This window comes from Triticum aestivum, chromosome 4A (genome assembly GCF_018294505.1).
Source record: "Triticum aestivum cultivar Chinese Spring chromosome 4A, IWGSC CS RefSeq v2.1, whole genome shotgun sequence".
Classification (NCBI taxonomy): Eukaryota; Viridiplantae; Streptophyta; class Magnoliopsida; order Poales; family Poaceae; genus Triticum; species Triticum aestivum.
Window position 1 is genome coordinate 543,347,938 of NC_057803.1, and position 19,730 is coordinate 543,367,667.

General features: G+C 44.3%; 1 protein-coding gene across 1 annotated transcript; it reads left to right on the forward strand.

Moving 5' to 3' along the window:
• Nucleotides 1–12,570: 12,570 nt before the first annotated feature.
• On the forward strand, nt 12,571–14,003 carry LOC123082259 (peroxidase 2). The gene is made up of 2 exons (XM_044504629.1): nt 12,571–12,964; nt 13,151–14,003. Exons 1-2 carry the CDS (start codon nt 12,638–12,640, stop codon nt 13,892–13,894), a joined length of 1,071 nt encoding a protein of 356 aa, XP_044360564.1. The 5' UTR covers nt 12,571–12,637; the 3' UTR covers nt 13,895–14,003.
• Nucleotides 14,004–19,730: the final 5,727 nt, after the last annotated feature.

The window sequence follows — 19,730 nt, forward strand, 5'->3', positions numbered from 1 at the left end:
CTGGTAAAACTCGCTTATCTCCAAGCGCCGTAATCAATGGCACGGTTGGGTTACCCACGCCCGTATTGATGAGAATCCCGGAATAAGGGGACACGATCTCTGCTTTAACAAGATGTGCCAAGGAAACTGCCTCGCATAACGCGCTAAGGTGGGATAATGAAACGACTCACATAAAGGCTTGGCCGTGGTGTGTCACGCTACGGAGTACGTCAGCAGATTAGATTGGTGTAAATATTACTCTCTCTATGGCAATATGTGGAAACTTATTTTGCAGAGCCGGACACTATCTTTGTGTTCAAAATCTTCTATGAAGTACTTGGAGGAGGAACCCGCCTTGCAATGCCGAAGACAATCTGCGCGCCGGACTCATCGTCATTGAAGCCTGGTTCAGGGGCTACTGAGGGAATCCTGGATTAGGGGGTGTTCGGATAGCCGGACTATACCTTCAGCCGGACTCCTGGACTATGAAGATACAAGATTGAAGACTTCGTCCCGTGTCCGGGAGGGACTTTCCTTGGCGTGGAAGGCAAGCTTGGCGATACGGATATGTAGATCTCCTACCATTGTAACCGACTCTATGTAACCCTAACCCTATCTGGTGTCTATATAAACCGGAGGGTTTTAGTCCGTAGGACAACATAGACAACAATAATCATACCATAGGCTAGCTTCTAGGGTTTAGCCTCCTCGATCTCGTGGTAGATCTACTCTTGTACTACCCATATCATCAATATTAATCAAGCAGGATGTAGGGTTTTACCTCCATCGAGAGGGCCCGAACCTGGGTAAAACTTCGTGTCCCTTGCCTCCTGTTACCATCCGGCCTAGATGCACAGTTCGGGACCCCCTACCCGAGATCCGCCGGTTTTGACACCGACAATGCACCGTTGCGAAAGTTCTTCGTGCTGAGACACCACATGATGATCGGGTGTGATAGGCTCTATGTTCAAATACAACGGGTGCAAAACAGTTGCACACACGGAATACTCAGGTTTAACTTGACGAGCCTAGCATATAACAGATATGGCCTCGGAACACGGAGACCAAAAGGTCGAGCGTGAATCATATAGTAGATATGATCAACATATTGATGTTCACCATTGATACTACTCCATCTCACGTGATGATTGGACATGGTTTAGTTGATTTGGATCACGTGATCCCTTAGAGGATTAGAGGGATATCTTTCTAAGTGGGAGTTCTTAAGTAATATGATTAATTGAACTTAAATTTATCATGAAGTTAGTACCTGATAGTATCTTGCTTGTCTATGTTTGATTGTAGATAGATGGCTCGTGTTGTTGTTCCGTTGAATTTTAATGCGTTCCTTGAGAAAGCAAAGTTGAAAGATGATGGTAGCAATTACACGGACTGGGTCCGTAACTTGAGGATTATCCTCATTGCTGCACAGAAGAATTACATCCTGGAAGCACCGCTAAGTGCCAAGCCTGCTGCAGGAGCAACACCAGATGTTATGAACGTCTGGCAGAGCAAAGCTGATGACTACTCGATAGTTCAGTGTGCCATGCTTTACGACTTAGAACCGGGTCTTCAACAACGTTTTGAACGTCATGGAGCATATGAGATGTTCCAGGAGTTGAAGTTAATATTTCAAGCAAATGCCCGGATTGAGAGATATGAAGTCTCCAATAAGTTCTATAGCTGCAAGATGGAGGACAATAGTTTTGTCAGTGAACATATACTCCAAATGTCTGGGTATCATAATCACTTGACTCAACTGGGGGTTAATCTTCCTGTTGATAGTGTCATTGACAGAGTTCTTCAATCACTGCCACCAAGCTACAAAAGCTTCATGCTGAACTATAATATGCAAGGGATGAATAAGACTATTCCTGAGCTCTTCGCAATGCTAAAAGCCGCGGAGGTAGAAATCAAGAAGGAGCATCAAGTGTTGATGGTCAATAAGACCACCAGTTTCAAGAAAAAGGGCAAAGGAAAGAAGAAAGGGAACTTCAAGAAGAACAGCAAACAAGTTGCTGCTCAGGAGAAGAAAAAGGGTACTTGTTGGGTTGGTGTATTTCGAGATTAGGATTTGTCACTCCGATTGTCGGAGAGGTATCTCTGGGCCCTCTCGGTAATGCACATCACATAAGCCTTGCAAGCATTGCAACTAATAAGTTAGCTCCGGGATGATGTATTACGGAACGAGTAAAGAGACTTGCCGGTAACGAGATTGAACTAGGTATTGAGATACCGATGATCAAATATCGGGCAAGTAACATACCGATGACAAAGGGAACAACGTATGTTGTTATGCAGTATGACCGATAAAAGATCTTCGTAGAATATGTAGGAGCCAATATGAGCATCCAGGTTCCGCTATTGGTTATTGACTGGAGACGTGTCTCGGTCATGTCTACATTATTCTTGAACCCGTAGGGTCCGCACGCTTAACGTTACGATGACAGTTTCATTATGAGTTTCTATATTTTGATGTACCGAAGGTTGTTCGGAGTCTCGGATATGATCACGGACATGACGAGGAGTCTCGAAATGGTCGAGACATAAAGATCGATATATTGGATGGCTATATTCGGACACCGGAAGTGTTTCGGGTGATTTCGGAGAAAACCGGAGTGCCGGAAGGGTTACCGGAACCCCCCGGGGAAGTATTGGGCCTTAGTGGGCCTGAGGGGAGAGAGAGGGCAGCAGCCTAGGAGGTGGCGCGCCCCCTCCCATGGGGAGTCCGAATTGGACTAGGGGAGGGGGGCGCGGCCCCTCTTTCCCTCTCCCTCTCCCTCTCTTTCCTTCCCCCTTCTCTCTTCCTAGTTGGACTAGGAAAGGGGAGTCCTACTCCTACTAGGAGGAGGACTCCCCCCTCCTTGGCGTGCCCCAATGGCCGGCCGGCCTCTTCCCCTTGCTCCTTTATATACAGGGGCAGGGGGGCACCTCTAGACACACAAGTTGATCTTCGTGATCGTTCCCTTAGCCGTGTGCGGTGCCCCCTCCACCAGAATCCTTGATAATATTGTAGCGGTGCTTAGGCGAAGCCCTGCGACGGTAGAACATCAAGATCGTCACCACACCGTCGTGCTGACGAAACTCTTCCCCGACACTTTGCTGGATTGGAGTCCGGGGATCGTCATCGAGTTGAACGTGTGCTAGAACTCGGAGGTGTCGTAGTTTTGGTGCTTGATCGGTCGGGCCATGAAGACGTACGACTACATCAACCGCGTTGTGCTAACGCTTCCACTTCCGGTCTACGAGGGTACGTATACAACACTCTCCCCTCTCGTTGCTATGCATCACCATGATCTTGCGTGTGCGTAGGAATTTTTTTGAAATTACTACGTTCTCCAACAGAGGGTACGTGGACACACTCTCCCCTCTTGTTGCTATGCATCACCATGATCCTGTGTGTGAGTATGAATTTTTTTGAAATTACTATGTTCCCCAACAATGGCATCCGAGCCAGGTTTTATGCGTAGATGTTGTATGCATGAGTAGAACACAAGTGAATTGTGGACGATACAAGTCATACTGCTTACCAGCATGTCATACTTTGGTTCATCGGTATTGTTGGATGAAGCGGCCCGGACCAACATTACGCGTACGCTTACGCGAGACTGGTTCTACTGACGTGCTTTGCACACAGGTGGCTGGCGGGTGTCAGTTTCTCCAACTTTAGTTCAACCGAGTGTGGCTACGCCCGATCCTTGAGAAGGTTAAAACAACACTAACTTGACAAACTATCGTTGTGGTTTTGATGCGTAGGTAAAAACGGTTCTTGCTCAGCCCGTAGCAGCCAAGTAAAACTTGCAACAACAAAGTAGAGTACGTCTAACTTGTTTTTGCAGGGCATATTGTGATGTGATATGATATGATCAAGACATGATGCTATATTTATTGTATGAGATGATCATGTTTTGTAATGGAGTTATCGGCAACTGGCAGGAGCCATATGGTTGTCTCTTTATTGTATGCAATGCAATCGCCCTGTAATTGCTTTACTTTATCACTAAGCGGTAGCGATAGTCGTAGAAGCAATAGTTGGCGAGATGACAACGATGCTACGATGGAGATCAAGGTGTCGCGCCAGTGATGATGGTGATCATGACGATGCTTTGGAGATGGACATCACAAGCACAAGATGATGATGGCCATATCATATCACTTATATTGATTGCATGTGATGTTTATCCTTATGCATCTTATTCTGCTTTGTTTGACGATAGCATTATAAGATGATCTCTCACTAAATTTCAAGGTAAAAGTGTTCTTCCTGAGTATGCACCGTTGCCAAAGTTCGTCGTGCCGAGACACCACGTGATGATCGGGTGTGATAAGCTCAACGTTCATCTACAACGAGTGTAAGACAGTTTTACACACGCAGAATACTCGGGTTAAACTTGACGAGCCTAGCATATGCAGATATGGCCTCGGAACACTGAGACCGAAAGGTCGAGCATGAATCATATAGTAGATATGATCAACATCGTGATGTTCACCATTGAAAACTACTCCATTTCATGTGATGATCGGTTATGGTTTAGTTGATATGGATCATGTTATCACTTAGATGATTAGAGGGATGTCTATCTAAGTGGGAGTTCTTAAGTAATATGATTAATTGAATTTAAATTTATCTTGAACTTAGTACCTGATAGTATTTTGCTTGTTTATGTTATTGTAGATAGATGGCCCGTGTTGTTGTTCCGTTGAATTTTAATGCGTTTCTTGAGAAAGCAAAGTTGAAAGATGTTGGTAGCAATTACACAAACTGGGTCCGTAACTTGAGGATTATCCTCATTGCTGCACAGAAGAATAACGTCCTGGAAGCACCGATGGGTGCCAGGCCTGTTGTAGATGTTGTTGATGACGTTAAGAACATCTGGCAGAGTAAAGCTGATGACTACTCGATAGTTCAGTGTGCCATGCTTTACGGCTTATAACCGTGACTTCAACGATGTTTTGAACGCCATGGAGCATATGAGATGTTCCAGGAGTTGAAGTTAATATTTCAAGCAAATGCCCGGATTGAGATATATGAAGTCTCCAATAAGTTCTATAGCTGCAAGATGGAGGACAATAGTTCTGTCAGTGAACATATACTCAAAATGTCTAGGTATCATAATCACTTGCCTCAACTGGGAGTTAATCTTCCTGTTGATAGTGTCATTGATAGAGTTCTTCAATCACTGCCACCAAGCTACAAGAGCTTCGTGATGAACTATAATATGCAAGGGATGAATAAGACAATTCCCGAGCTCTTCGCACTGCTAAAGGCAGCGGAGGTAGAAATCAAGAAGGAGCATCAAGTGTTGATGGTCAACAAGACCACTAGTTTCAAGAAAAAGGGTAAAGGGAAGAAGAAGGGGAACTTCAAGAAGAACAACAAACAAGTTGCTGCTCAGGAGAAGAAACCCAAGTCTGGACCTAAGCCTGAGACTGAGTGCTTCTACTGCAAACAGACTGGTCACTGGAAGCGGAACTGCCCCAAGTATTTGGCGGATAATAAGGATGGCAAGGTGAACAAAGGTATATGTGATATACATGTTATTGATGTGTACCTTACCAGAGCTCGTAGTAGCACATGGGTATTTGATACTGGTTTTGTTGCTAATATTTGCAACTCGAAACAGGGACTACGGATTAAGCGAAGACTGGCTAAGGACGAGGTGAGGATGCGCGTGGGAAATGGTTCCAAAGTCGATGTGATCGCCGTCGGCACGCTACCCTCTACATCTACCTTCGGGATTAGTTTTAGACCTAAATAATTGTTATTTGGTGCCAGCGTTAAGCATGAACATTATATCTGGATCTTGTTTGATGCGAGACGGTTATTCATTTAAATCTGAGAATAATGGTTGTTCTATTTATATGAGTAATATCTTTTATGGTCATGCACCCTTGAAGAGTGGTCTATTTTTGTTGAATCTCGATAGTAGTGACACACATATTCATAATGTTGAAGCCAAAAGATGTAGAGTTGATAATGATAGTGCAACTTATTTGTGGCACTGCCGTTTGGGTCATATTGGTATAAAGCGCATGAAGAAACTCCATACTGATGTACTTTTGGAATCACTTGATTATGAATCACTTGGTACTTGCGAACCATGCCTTATGGGCAAGATGACTAAGATGCCGTTCTCCGAAACTATGGAGCGAGCAACAGATTTGTTGGAAATCATACATACTGATGTATGTGGTCCGATGAATATTGAGGCTCGCGGCGGGTATCATTATTTTCTCACCTTCATAGAAGATTTGAGCAGATATGGGTATTTCTACTTAATGAAACATAAGTCTGAAACATTTGAAAAGTTCAAAGAATTTCAGAGTGAAGTGGAAAATCATCGTAACAAGAAAATAAAGTTTCTACGATCTGATCGTGGAGGAGAATATTTGAGTTACGAGTTTGGTCTACATTTGAAACAATGCGGAATAGTTTCGCAACTCACGCCACCCGGAACACCACAGCGTAATGGTGTGTCCGAACGTCGTAATCGTACTTTACTAGATATGGTGTGATCTATGATGTCTCTTACTGATTTACCGCTATCATTTTGGGGTTATGCTTTAGAGATGGCTGCATTCACGTTAAATAGGGCACCATCAAAATCCATTGAGACGACGCCTTATGAACTATGGTTTGGCAAGAAACAAAAGTTGTCATTTCTTAAAGTTTGGGGCTCCGATGCTTATGTGAAAAAGCTTCAATCTGATAAGCTCCAACCCAAATCGAAGAAATGTGTCTTCATAGGTTACCCAAAGGAAACTGTTGGGTACACCTTCTATCATAGATCCGAAGGCAAGACATTCGTTGCTAAGAATGGATCCTTTCTAGAGAAGGAGTTTCTCTTGAAAGAAGTGAGTGGGAGGAAAGTAGAACTTGATGAGGTAATTGTACCTGCTCCCTTATTGGAAAGTAGTTCATCACAAAAACCGGTTCCTATGACACCTACACCAATTAGTGAGGAAGCTAATGATGATGATCATGAAACTTCAGATCAAGTTATTACCGAACCTCGTAGGTCAACCAGAGTAAGATCCACACCACAGTAGTACAGTAATCCTGTTTTGGAGGTCATGTTGCTAGACCATGATGAACCTACGAACTATGAGGAAGCGATGATGAGCCAAGATTTCGCAAAATGGCTTGAGGCCATGAAATCTGAGATGGGATCCATGTATGAGAACAAAGTGTGGACTTTGGTTGACTTGCCCAATGATCAGCAATCCATCGAGAATAAATGGATCTTCAAGAAGAAGACAGACGATGATGGTAATGTTACTGTCTACAAAGCTCGACTTGTTGTGAAAGGTTTTCGACAAGTTCAAGGAGTTGACTACGATGAGACCTTCTCACCCGTAGCGATGCTTAAGTCTGTCCGAATCATGTTAGCTATTGCCACATTTTATGATTATGAAATTTGGCAAATGGATGTAAAGACTGCATTCCTGAATGGATTTCTGGAAGAAGAGTTGTATATGATGCAACCTGAAGGTTTTATCGATCCAAAAGGTGCTAACAAAGTGTGCAAGCTCCAGCGATCCATTTATGGACTGGTGCAAGCCTCTCGGAGTTGGAATAAACGTTTTGATAGTGTGATCAAAGCATATGGTTTTATACAGACTTTTGGAGAAGCCTGTATTTACAAGAAAGTGAGTGGGAGCTCTGTAGCATTTCTAATATTATATGTAGATGACATATTGTTGATTGGAAATGATATAGAATTTCTGGATAGCATAAAAGGATACTTGAATAAGAGTTTTTCAATGAAAGACCTCGGTGAAGCTGCTTACATATTGGGCATCAAGATCTATAGAGATAGATCATGACGCTTAATTGGACTTTCACAAAGCACATACCTTGACAAAGTTTTGAAGAAGTTCAAAATGGATCAAGCAAAGAAAGGGTTCTTGCCTGTATTACAAGGTGTGAAGTTGAGTAAGACTCAATGCCCGACCACTGCAGAAGATAGAGAGAAAATGAAGGATGTTCCCTATGCTTCAGCCATAGGCTCTATCATGTATGGAATGATGTGTACCAGACCTAATGTGTGCCTTGCTATTAGTTTAGCAGGGAGGTACCAAAGTAATCCAGGAGTGGATCACTGGACAGCGGTCAAGAACATCCTGAAGTACCTGAAAATGACTAAGGATATGTTTCTCATTTATGGAGGTGACAAAGAGCTCATCGTAAATGGTTACGTTGATGCAAGCCTTGAAACTGATCCAGACGATTCTAAATCGCAAACCGGATACGTGTTTATATTGAACAGTGGAGCTGTCAGTTGGAGCAGTTCTAAACAGAGCATCGTGGCGGGATCTACATGTGAAGCGGAGTACATTGCTGCTTCGGAAGCAGCAAATGAAGGAGTCTGGATGAAGGAGTTCATATCCGATCTAGGTGTCATACCTAGTGCATCGGGTCCAATGAAAATCTTTTGTGACAATACTGGTGCAATTGCCTTGGCAAAGGAATCCAGATTTCACAAGAGAACCAAGCACATCAACAGACGCTTCAACTCCATCTGAGTTCAAGTCCAGGTGGGAGACATAGAGATTTGCAAGATACATACGGATCTGAATGTTGCAGACCCATTGACTAAGCCTCTTCCACGAGCAAAACATGATCAACACCAAGGCTCCATGGGTGTTAGAATCATTATTGTGTAATCTAGATTATTGACTCTAGTGCAAGTGGAAGACTGAAGGGAATATGCCCTAGAGGCAATAATAAAGTTATTATTTATTTCCTTATATCATGATAAATGTTTATTATTCATGCTAGAATTGTATTAACCGGAAACATAATACATGTGTCAATACATAGAGAAACAAAGTGTCACTAGTATGCCTCTACTTGACTAGCTCGTTGATCAAAGATGGTTATGTTTCCTAGCCATAGACATGAGTTGTCATTTGATTAACGGGATCACATCATTAGGAGAATGATGTGATTGACTTGACCCATTCCGTTAGCTTAGTACTTGATCGTTTAGTATGTTGCTATTGCTTTCTTCATGACTTATACATGTTCCTATGACTATGAGATTATGCAACTCCCGTTTACCGGAGGAACACTTTGTGTGCTACCAAACATCACAACGTAACTGGGTGATTATAAAGGTGCTCTACAGGTGTCTCCGAAGGTACTTGTTGAGTTGGCGTATTTCAAGATTAGGATTTGTCACTCTGATTGTCGAAGAGGTATCTCTGGGCCCACTCCGTAATGCACATCACTCTAAGCCTTGCAAGCATTGTAACTAATGAGTTAGTTGCGGGATGATGTATTACGGAACGAGTAAAGAGACTTGCCAGTAACGAGATTGAACTAGGTATTGAGATACCGACGATCGAATCTCGGGCAAGTAACATACAGATGACAAAGGGAACAACGTATGTTGTTATGCGGTTTGACCGATAAAGATCTTCATAGAATATGTAAGAGCCAATATGAGCATCCAGGTTCCGCTATTGGTTATTGACCGGAGACGTGTCTCGGTCATGTCTACATAGTTCTCGAACCCGTAGGGTCCGCACGCTTAAAGTTCGGTGACGATCAGTATTATGAGTTTTTGTGTTTTGATGTACCGAAGGTAGTTCGTAGTCTCGGATATGATCATGGACATCACAAGGAGTCTCGAAATGGTCGAGACGTAAAGATCGATATATTGGACGACTTTATTCGGACACCGAAAGTGTTCCGAGTGATTTCGGATAAAAACCGGAGTACCGAGGGGTTAGCTAAACCCCCCCGGGGAGTTAATTGGGCCTCATGGGCCTTAGTGGGAGAAGAGGAGGGGCGGCCAGGGCAGCCACGCGCCCCCTCCCCCTCTAGTCCGAATTGGACAACGAGGGGGGCGACGCCCCCCTTTTTCCTTCTCCTCCTCTTTCCCTTCCTTCCCTCTCCTACTCCGACAAGGAAAAGGAGGAGTCCTACTCCCGGTGGGAGTAGGACTCCCTTCCTGGCGCGCCCTCCTCCTGGTCGGCCGCCTCCCCCTTGATCCTTTATATACGGGGGCAGGGGGACACCCTAGGACACACAAGTTGATTAGTTGATCTATTCTAGCCATGTGTCGTGCCCCCTCCACCATATTCCACCTCGGTTATATCGTAGCGATGCTTAGGCGAAGCCCTGCATCGGTAGCAACATCATCACCGTCATCACGCCGTCGTGCTGACGAAACTCTCCTGTGAAGCTTTGCTGGATCAGAGCTCGCGGGATGTTATCAAGTTGAACGTGTGCAGAACTCGAAGGTGTCGTGCGTTCGGTACTTGGATCGGTCGGATCGTGAAGACATACGACTACATCAACCGTGTTGTGCTAACGCTTCCGCATTCGGTCTACGAGGGAACGTGGACACACTCTCCCCTCTCGTTGCTATGCATCACCATGATCCTGTGTGTGCATAGGAATTTTTTTGAAATTACTATGTTCCCCACAGTGTAGCCGTGATGGTCTCTTTTCGGCGGAGTCCGGGAAGTGAACACGGTTTTGGGTTATGTTTGAACGTAAGTAGTTTCAAGATCACTTCTTGATCACTTCTAGCTTCGCGACCATTGCGTAGCTTCTCATCTTACTCTTTTTTGCGTATGTTAGCCACCATATTTGCTTAGCGCTTGCTGCAGCTTCACCTCATTACCTTATCCTACCCATAAGCTTACATAGTCTTGATCTCGTGGGTGTGAGATTGTTGAGTCCTCGTGACTCATGGATACTTCCAAACAGTTACAGGTGTCGATGATACCAGTGCAGGTGATGCTACCGAACTCAAGTGGGAGTTTGACGAGGACCTAGCCATTACTATGTTTCATTTCCTGATGATCAGTAGTGGAGCCCAGTTGGGACGATCGGGGATCTAGCATTTTGGGTTGTCTTCTTTTATTTTGGTTCTGTAGTCGGACGTTGATTGTACTCTAGATGATGTATGTTTAACTTGTTATTTGTGTGAAGTGATTGTAAGCCAACTCTTTATCCATTTCTTATTCAGTGCATGGGATTGTGTGAAGATTACCCCTCTTGCGACAAAACCACAATGCGGTTATGCCTCTAAATCGTACCTCGACACGTGGGAGATATAGCCGCATCGTGGGCGTTACAATTAATGTGATAAAAAATACTGATGATTGGTTCCATTTTTTAGACAGGGAGGAGTGCCTTGGAAACAAAAGGAGCAACTACTAAAATAATACAAAAGGAGCCATGCATTATTTGATACAACTATCAAAAATAGGGAAAAACAAAAATAAAACATGTAATTTCTACTAATGTGCAAGAGAAAAAAATATGGAAAAAAAGAACATACATCAACTTCTTTACAACATCTGTGAACGTCAAGCGATGGACAAAACGCAAACCGATGTAGCCCTCATCAATGGCAATAAGCGTAGCAAGCCTATCCGCCTCCTCTTCAACCAAGTTGGCATCCTTGCTGTAGATGGTGCCTGGATGAGCTTGATCCACATTATACGTATTCATCCCCTCTGCATCCACCAATGCACCACTCCCTTCCTCTCGTTCATCAAGATCAGCATCATAAGTGACATCCAAAGCATCAGGCCCATGCTCTTCTTCAACCTCTTCTGGTTCAGCTCCACCTTGAACAGAAAAACCACTATCAAGATTGCACACATATGTCTTGGCAATGCGTCCAGACATGATGAAAACAACAAACTGTCCATGACCCAGATTGAAGTCCTTCATGAACTTCCTCAAGTCATTGCCGCCGATACATGTGGTGTCGTACCCACTGTAGACATCCACAACATATCGGCGACCGTGCGCTCTGAACCTCAGGCGACCACCGGCGAAATGCTGCGGAAACTTGGTAACAACGGAGCATGGGAGTATCGGAAAAAAGAAAAGAAAAAGATATGAACTTGTCAAAGAATGTTGAACAGCACAAAAAAGGACCATTGAAAAAAAAACTAAAAATAAATGTGCGAGTAAAACTTTGCCGGAAAGGTTTTGTCCACGTCCCTGAAATACATGCCAAAGCTTGTGCTACTCGGCATCTCACAATGTGCAAAGCAAACTTTGCACACCATCCTAGATCGAGGGGGGAAAAGACAAAACAAAAATAAATATAAGATGGAAAAAAGAAATTTGACAAAAATAAATAAGTGAAACATGCTAACTCAAGTTGGAAGGAGACATACACTAGTGCTCTGCAAGCGCATGCTCGCCCGTGATCCATGTGAACGTGAACGAAACCTGCTCGAGTTAATGCAACCGGTTAGCAGCTGCTGCAGCTGTAAATGCAATCTGCATAGAGTGGTTGTTGACGTTTGTGGACGTTTCCACTCAATGAACGAGTCCGGCGAGGACAGCAAGGCGGAGCCACTGTTCCCATGCAGCTTTTTGTCCCGACGCACACCGGCACCACGAGGCCGATCAGACCGCCGACGCGCGCGCCATCACTGAGGCACAGCGCAAGTTGATCCAGCGAACGTCGCCGGTCAGCGGCTTGAGCTGTCCGGTGGAAATCGGGGTCCATCGCAACGTGCGCCGCCCACTAAACGCGGCTTGCCCGCCCATACGTTGCCTTCGTCGTCCTTGTCCGGGACGGCCTATAAATCACCCGTAACCCAGCCGGAGCAAACAACACACGACACGAGTACGGCCATCGATCTATCTCCTCTATCTAGCTAGTGCGAAAAGAAGATGGCGACTAGTAAGCTCGCAGCGTTCGTCGTCTTGGCCGCGTTCCTCGCCGGGCCCGCGGCGTGCGAGGGCGCCAGCATTTGCTTCAACGGCTGGCTGAGGACCCCGCGGTTCTGTCCTCGCGGCTCCAGGCTGAACCGCCGGCAGCGGGGGGCGTCTCCCTCTGGGTTGGGACTCGGCTACGGCTACTACAACAACAGGAGGTCGCCGTCGTACTGCCCCAGAGCGGAAGGGATCGTGAGGGGTGCCGTGAGCGAGGCCGTCGCCGCGAACCCTGGCATTGGCGCGGGGCTCATCCGTCTCTTCTTCCACGACTGCTTCGTTCGGGTACACTAGACACGGCTCGTCGATTCTACTAACTTACTCCCTTCGTTTCAAAATAGTTGGCCCAACTTTATACTAAGTTACTATAAAGTTGGATTATCTATTTTGGAACGGAGGAAGTATATACTAACTGCATTGTCGTTTAAGAAGATCAACAAGTTTATTATTAATCCCTTCATGTGATGTCAGGGGTGCGATGCTTCCGTCCTCCTCACCATGACCAACTCCAAGAACAACGACACAGAGAGGGAAGGTCCTCCAAACAAGAACAGCCTGCGAGGGTTCGAGGTGATCGACACGGCCAAGAGGGCAATCGAGGCCGCCTGCCCCGGCAGAGTCTCATGCGCCGACATCGTCGCCTTCGCCGCCCGCGACGCGTCCTACTTCCTCAGCAACCGCAGGATCAACATTCGGATGCCAGGCGGTCGCTACGACGGGCGCGAGTCGTTTGCCAACGAGACCGACCAGCTGCCCGGGCCCTTCTCTAACGTCACGGAGCTCCAGGCGAGTTTCGCGGCCAAGGGACTCACCTCCGATGAGATGGTCACGCTCTCCGGCGCGCACACCATCGGCCGCGCCCGCTGCATGTTCTTCTCCAGCCGCTTCTCTGAGATGGACCCGACATTTGCCGCCAAGCTCAGGGCCCAGTGCAACGGCAACGACAACGCCAGCGTGAACCAAGACGATGTGACCCCCGATGTCCTGGACAAGCAGTACTACCGAAACGTGATCGACAGGAAAGTGTTGTTCACCTCGGACGCCGTGCTCAACTCGACGGAAACGATGAGGCAGGTGAGAGAAAACGCAAACAGGGCAGGGGCGTGGGAGAGGAAGTTCGAGAGAGCCATGGAGAATATGGGGAAAATCGGGGTCAAGACCAAAGCCGACCAGGGCACAGAGATCAGGAGGGTATGCTCGAGAGTCAACAACTAGCGTTGGCTAGTAGTAATGCGTGGTGGTTGGCTGGCTCCATGGGAGGATCGCCGGATCGATGGAGGAGATGTAACTTCGTCTAGCGAGTGTCATTGTTTTGGTTTTCTCATACTAAAACTCTGTGTGTGTGTGTGTGTGTGTGTGTGTGTGTGTGTGTGTGTGTGTGTGTGTGTGTGTGTGTGTGTGTGTGTGTGTGTGTGTGTGTGTTAAACTCTTAATAAAGATATCATTGTATCGTTTGGTCTTAACAAATGATTGAACCAGTAAATGTTGCAGTTTATTTTCTACAATGCCACAAAAATCGATCCATTTGTTCGTCAAAGGAAAAACTCTCCATTTTTTTCTGAGAGAAATAGGCTTTATTCATTCCCCAATGGTTTGTTGGGTACAAGTAATTTCAGGTACATAATGTAGCCACAAATGACGACCTACAGCCAGGGTCGAAGAAGCCTTAGCTAACTGATGAGCCTCAGAACTATGCCGCCTGTTTTCATGCTCGAAATCGATCCCTGAAAAAGTGGCCCCGCGACGTTTAATCTCGGGAAGCATGGCTGCGTACCTGCATGGAGCGTCAGTATTGATATACAGTATGTCGCCGCCTCACAACAGTTAGAAAGCCGCGTGGATTGTCGGCACATTCAAGTCGAGAGCTAACGAGATAGCCTCTCATCACAGGCATGTGCTTCCAGTCCCTCAAAGACGACCGACGGACGATGGTGCTCCCTGGAAATTTCCAAGCCTATCTCTACAGTCTGCACACCGCAGCGGCAGCACCTCGACGTACGTCCCCTGGATAGACCTCCGTCGGCGTTTGTCTCTGAACACCGCAGCGGCTGCACTTGTTGGAGGAATCCATCGGCCATGAGGCAAATTCTCTTCAGTTACATGCAGGCTCCTCCTTTCTGAAGAATTACGTGCAGTTACCATCTCCAATCTTCCAAACGTTTGTTTCTAATAACCAAACCTCTATTTATGATGAAGCTGATAGTTTTTTCTTTTCTTTTTAGGGGTAGCTGACAGTACTTAGACACCGGTCCTATAGCGATGTGCCATTAGGCGAGCCTTGTTGTGAACCACTTGTCCATCCTCATACTGCTTATTGCGGAATGCCCATTTTGTTTCAATAGCAATGGCTTCACTGCAGGCTTCTCCTTGGCGGAGTGAGGAGGTGGGCTGACCCACGTACATGCATTCGCTTCCTTTCGGTCGGTGGATGCTGCTTGGTATTTTTTTTTCTTTTCTTAATTTTCAGTTTTTGGTTTCGGCTTTTTTCCTTTTCTTTTTTCAGATTTATTTTTTCTTAAAGGACTTTTATAACTATCGAACGTTCGGATTTTAGCAATAGGCAAGAATCGAATCTTACTTTACTCTAATTATATACATGCATGCATTAGAATGACTAATTTTTTTACATGCATTCCTCCCTTTAATTACATGCATATATGCATTAAAGGACGAAAAGCTGATATCATCCTAGATTTTTTTTTTTCAAACTTCAAAATGTTTTATAGCTCAAACCGTCGCTCCGATTGAAAAACCGTCTTTACAAAAAAAATCGTCTCGACGAGATGTTCAAAACTAGATATCATGTTGATATGTTCTTATGATTTTTTCAGACCAAAAATTACCACATCTGGGCTAGGTAAGTTATCACGTTTATCATACATAAGTTACCGTGTCATTTACACACAAATTTTTGGGGTATGTTTTCGACAAACTTTTATCCCAGGATCAAAAAGTGATTATGATGTTTGCAGTGAGTTATCAGCTTTGTTGTGTATATTACCATATTACACAAAAGTAATCGGGGTACGTTTTTCAACGATTTTCATTCCCTCGATTAAACAATTACCGTGATATTTTTATAGGAGTTATCAACTCTCATGTGCGTGCATTATCATGTTGTTTACACATGAGTTATTGGAAGGTGTTTTTTAAGAACATTTTTCCCTGGTTAAAAAGTTACCACGTCTAGATTAAGTAAGCTATCAGCTCTGTTGTATGTATATTACCATGTTATTTACGCACAAGTTATCAAGGTATGTTTTCAACAAACTTTTACCCCAGGGTCAAAAGTTACAGTAGTGTTTGTAGTGAGTTATCAACTTTACTGTGTGTATAATATCATGTTATTTGCACACAAAGTATCGGGAATATGTTTTTAACAAATCCCCCCCTCCCCCGGTTCACCTAACTATCAGGTATACAGTGCTTCTATTACCATGATATTCACGCAAACGTTATCGAGGTTATATTTTTCAACAATTTTTCCTTGGAGTCCAAGTTATCATGTATATGATGCGTTATTACCATGATGTTTATACAGAAGTTATTGGGGTATATTTTTGACAACTTTTTCCCTTCAGGTCAAAGTTACCATGGTGTTTGTGCCTAAGTTATCAGGGTTGCCATGCAGAAATTATCGTGTTGTTTACACATAAATTACCGGGGAGATGTTTCAATAATTTTTTCACCCACGGTCGAAGTTACAATGACATTTACAAGTAAGTTATCGGGTCATGGTACATCAATTACCATGCCATTTGCACAGAAGTTATCGGGGTATGTTTCAACCCAAAAAATCCCTCATGTAAAGTTGTCATGATATTTACAATGAGGATACATGGATAAGGTATACAAACTGTTGGTATATGAGAGACTACAAGACAACTTGAGAAATCCAAAAAAACACAAGAAGAAAAAAAATGCTTTTTTGGCTCATATGAAAGTGAAATAAAGTTTAACTATCATATTTCTACTTATTGGACAACAATCAAGGCAGGGTGAGTTGGTTAGTACATTGTTGCTACATTGTAGGGTAGTGGATTCGAGTCACACTTTAGACAATTACGTTTTCAATCCCGATCTGGACGTGGGCTGAGCTGGCGTACGGGGTTGTGCGATCGAAACCTTGCTATTCACACAGAATAAATTAGGGGTATATTATACTCCCTCTGATCCTTTTTACTCTGCATATTAGGTTTATCTGAAGTCAATCTCATCCAACTTTGACCAAGTTTATATAAAAAATTATTCACATTTACATAACAACACCAATATCATTAGATTCATCTCGGAATATATTTTCATATTATATTTATTAGATATTATAGATGCTAATAAATTTTAATATAAATTTGGTCAAACTTAGCTAAGTTTGACTTTCGGCAAATCCAATGTGCAAAGTAAAAACGACTGGAGGGAGTATCAATTTTTTTCATGTTAAAAAAGGTTACCACGGTGTTGGCGTGTAATTTATTGGATCTTATATTTTAACAGCAAAGAAACGTTGATGATCTCCCAGAATTCCCATGATGCTTGTACGTGAGTTATCAGATATGCGGTGCGTAAGTTACCAGCAAATTTATACAGAAGTTACCGCGGTATGTTTCAACTACTCCCCCCCCCCCCCCCCACGTCAAAGTTACCATGGTAAGGATACGTAAGTTATCATGTCAGCGTCTATAAATTACCATGATTATTACACATATTGGAATAGCAAACTGACAGGTGACACGCATGCCGGCGAAAAATGTGCGGGGGCGTTTGACAACATGATTCAAAAACAAACGGCGCAGCGTGCGTTCGATTTCGTTTAAAAAATAAAATGATGCACCAAATGAGATTTTCGATGGTTAAATAGTATGATGCCATTTTCAAAGTGTAGGAAATTAATAGAGAGGTGTTGGCTATTAGGATGAGGTTATGGGATGTGATGTACGAATCAGGTTAGGGGATCGATTTGTTCCAAAAAAATAGGGAGAAAAACTAGCGATCAAGCCGCATCGGGTCGTGCAAAAAAAAAAGAGGAAACTACCCGACAAGATCGTGCGAAGAAAATTGGGACGGGAAAATCGGGATCGATAGCACGAGCGTGAGCGAGCAGAGAAAAAAAAAACGAGCGAACGCAGCGCTCGGGATGCGGATCGGGCAACGGCCGAAGCGTTCGGATCTAATCACAAGATCTTAAACGTTTGGAAATTACAAATTTCCTTTCAAATACCTATTTCTCATGGCTAGCCACATGAAAAAATGACACTATGATGGTGCCCGCGATCTCCACTAGTCTGTTCGTTCCTCACGGGTATGGTTCCTGCCATGAACTATGGGTCCCTATTATCTTGGTCGAAAAACTAAACATGTTGTGCCTTGTCATTTGTAGTATTGCGCATCTTTTGCACTTGCTCCATAAAACAATGATCTTGTATAGTACCCATAGCCCAGTCCTAATTTGTGTCATCTGTTGTAGTGATTGCAAGGGGAGAAATGTGTTGCACTTATGTAATCAGGGCACGCCCATATCTATTATATGCACAATGTATTAGTACTATTGTAATTTATCAAGTTCTTGTTCTTTTCATAGGTTGATTGCTGAACATTTCATGGCCGCCTTGAGCATGCAACAATGATTTTGAATGCCTCTTAGTCACAAATCACGTCACACACCACACATCTATTGTTTTTGGTAGTTTTAAAATAACCATTCTAAATGTTCTTTTTTCGTTCTCAAAATTTCAGCAAAGAGGAAAGGTAAGCTAATTCTTTTTGTAAGCTATGGAGAGAAAAACATGAAGTTGACGAGTTATGTGAAGATGGAAGGAAGTTAAGGGAATACACTGTGTTCAGCAGTGACCTTGGAGAGTGCATGTTGCCCCCACGTAGACTTTCCTGAAAAGTTGCTATTCAATATTTTTTTGTTAGAGAAAAGATCATAGTGGGCACAACTGCAGATGCAGCGATGCAATGTTTTGTACGGTTTAACCATGACAATTCTTTTCATGCAGATATGCGATGAACTAAATTATGTATCTTCTTCGCCCTTGAATTGAGTAATTACCGTGGTTTCATCTTTTGCCTCAGAGATGCGAAGGAGTTGAATAATGCTGTTTTTTATCATAATCTGTCCACCAAAAATGAATAAGAAAGTAGATATGAAGGACTATTTTATTAGTACTTTGATGCCATTTGATTGTAACACTAAACTAGGTTTTGTTGGTTCTTAAGTGAAAAGATAGTTCATGGTGGAACAAGGTGCTCCAGATTTATTAGGAAATGAGGAAGTTGCATTTTTGGTAATCATATTATTTTGTTCTCCGTAGCAATGCATGTGCATTTAAATATATACAATCTATGTATGTCTATTTCAAGTAATACTTGTATTGCACATGTTTTACACTGTAGCAATAGGAGGGTAAAGAGCTCTTGGTTGATTTATTTTTTAAAGCATGACCTAAATATATCACATATGCACACATGACTATTGTTCTCCCGTTGCAACGCACGGGAAATTACCGAGTATATATAGAAAAAGTTGAGGGATCAAATATAACCTATAGACGGGTTTGGCACGATCTCAAGACGAGGGAAACATACCCCTCATGACCCCCTCGTGACGCCTTCCCAGGGCGCCGCTGGGGGGAGATCCCTAGCGCCGCCAGCAACAAGTCCACATCGCAGCCCTCCTTGCCGTTGTTGACGCCGTCGTAGGCCGCGGTGGCGGCAGGCCCTGCGTCGAAGGGCTGAGGTGATGGACGCGGCGACGATCCCCGTGGAGCGGCTAGGGCGGGGCCATTGGGGAGCACACACACAGTGGCCAGGGCGGCGTATCTTGCCCCCATGGCCGGTGGGAACCCGTGGGTTCTCCGGCGACGGCGGGCGCGGCGGCGACCATGGATCTGGATCCAACCGAGATCGGTCGTCGCTTCTACATGTGAACGGCCGGCGGCGCGGCGAGGGGTTGTCAAGGGATGGTGGTTCCCTATCGGCGTTCTGATGGATCCGGGCAGTTGCTGGTTCAGAGTGACACGAATGCCGGTGAAAACCATGTTGACCTCAG

Coding starts and splice junctions, on each gene's coding strand:
- LOC123082259 (XM_044504629.1), top strand. CDS start 12,638: ATGGCGACTAGTAAGCTCGCAGCGTTCGTCGTCTTGGCCGCGTTCCTC. Junction 12,965..13,150: donor TCCACGACTGCTTCGTTCGG/GTACACTAGACA, acceptor ATGTGATGTCAG/GGGTGCGATGCTTCCGTCCT.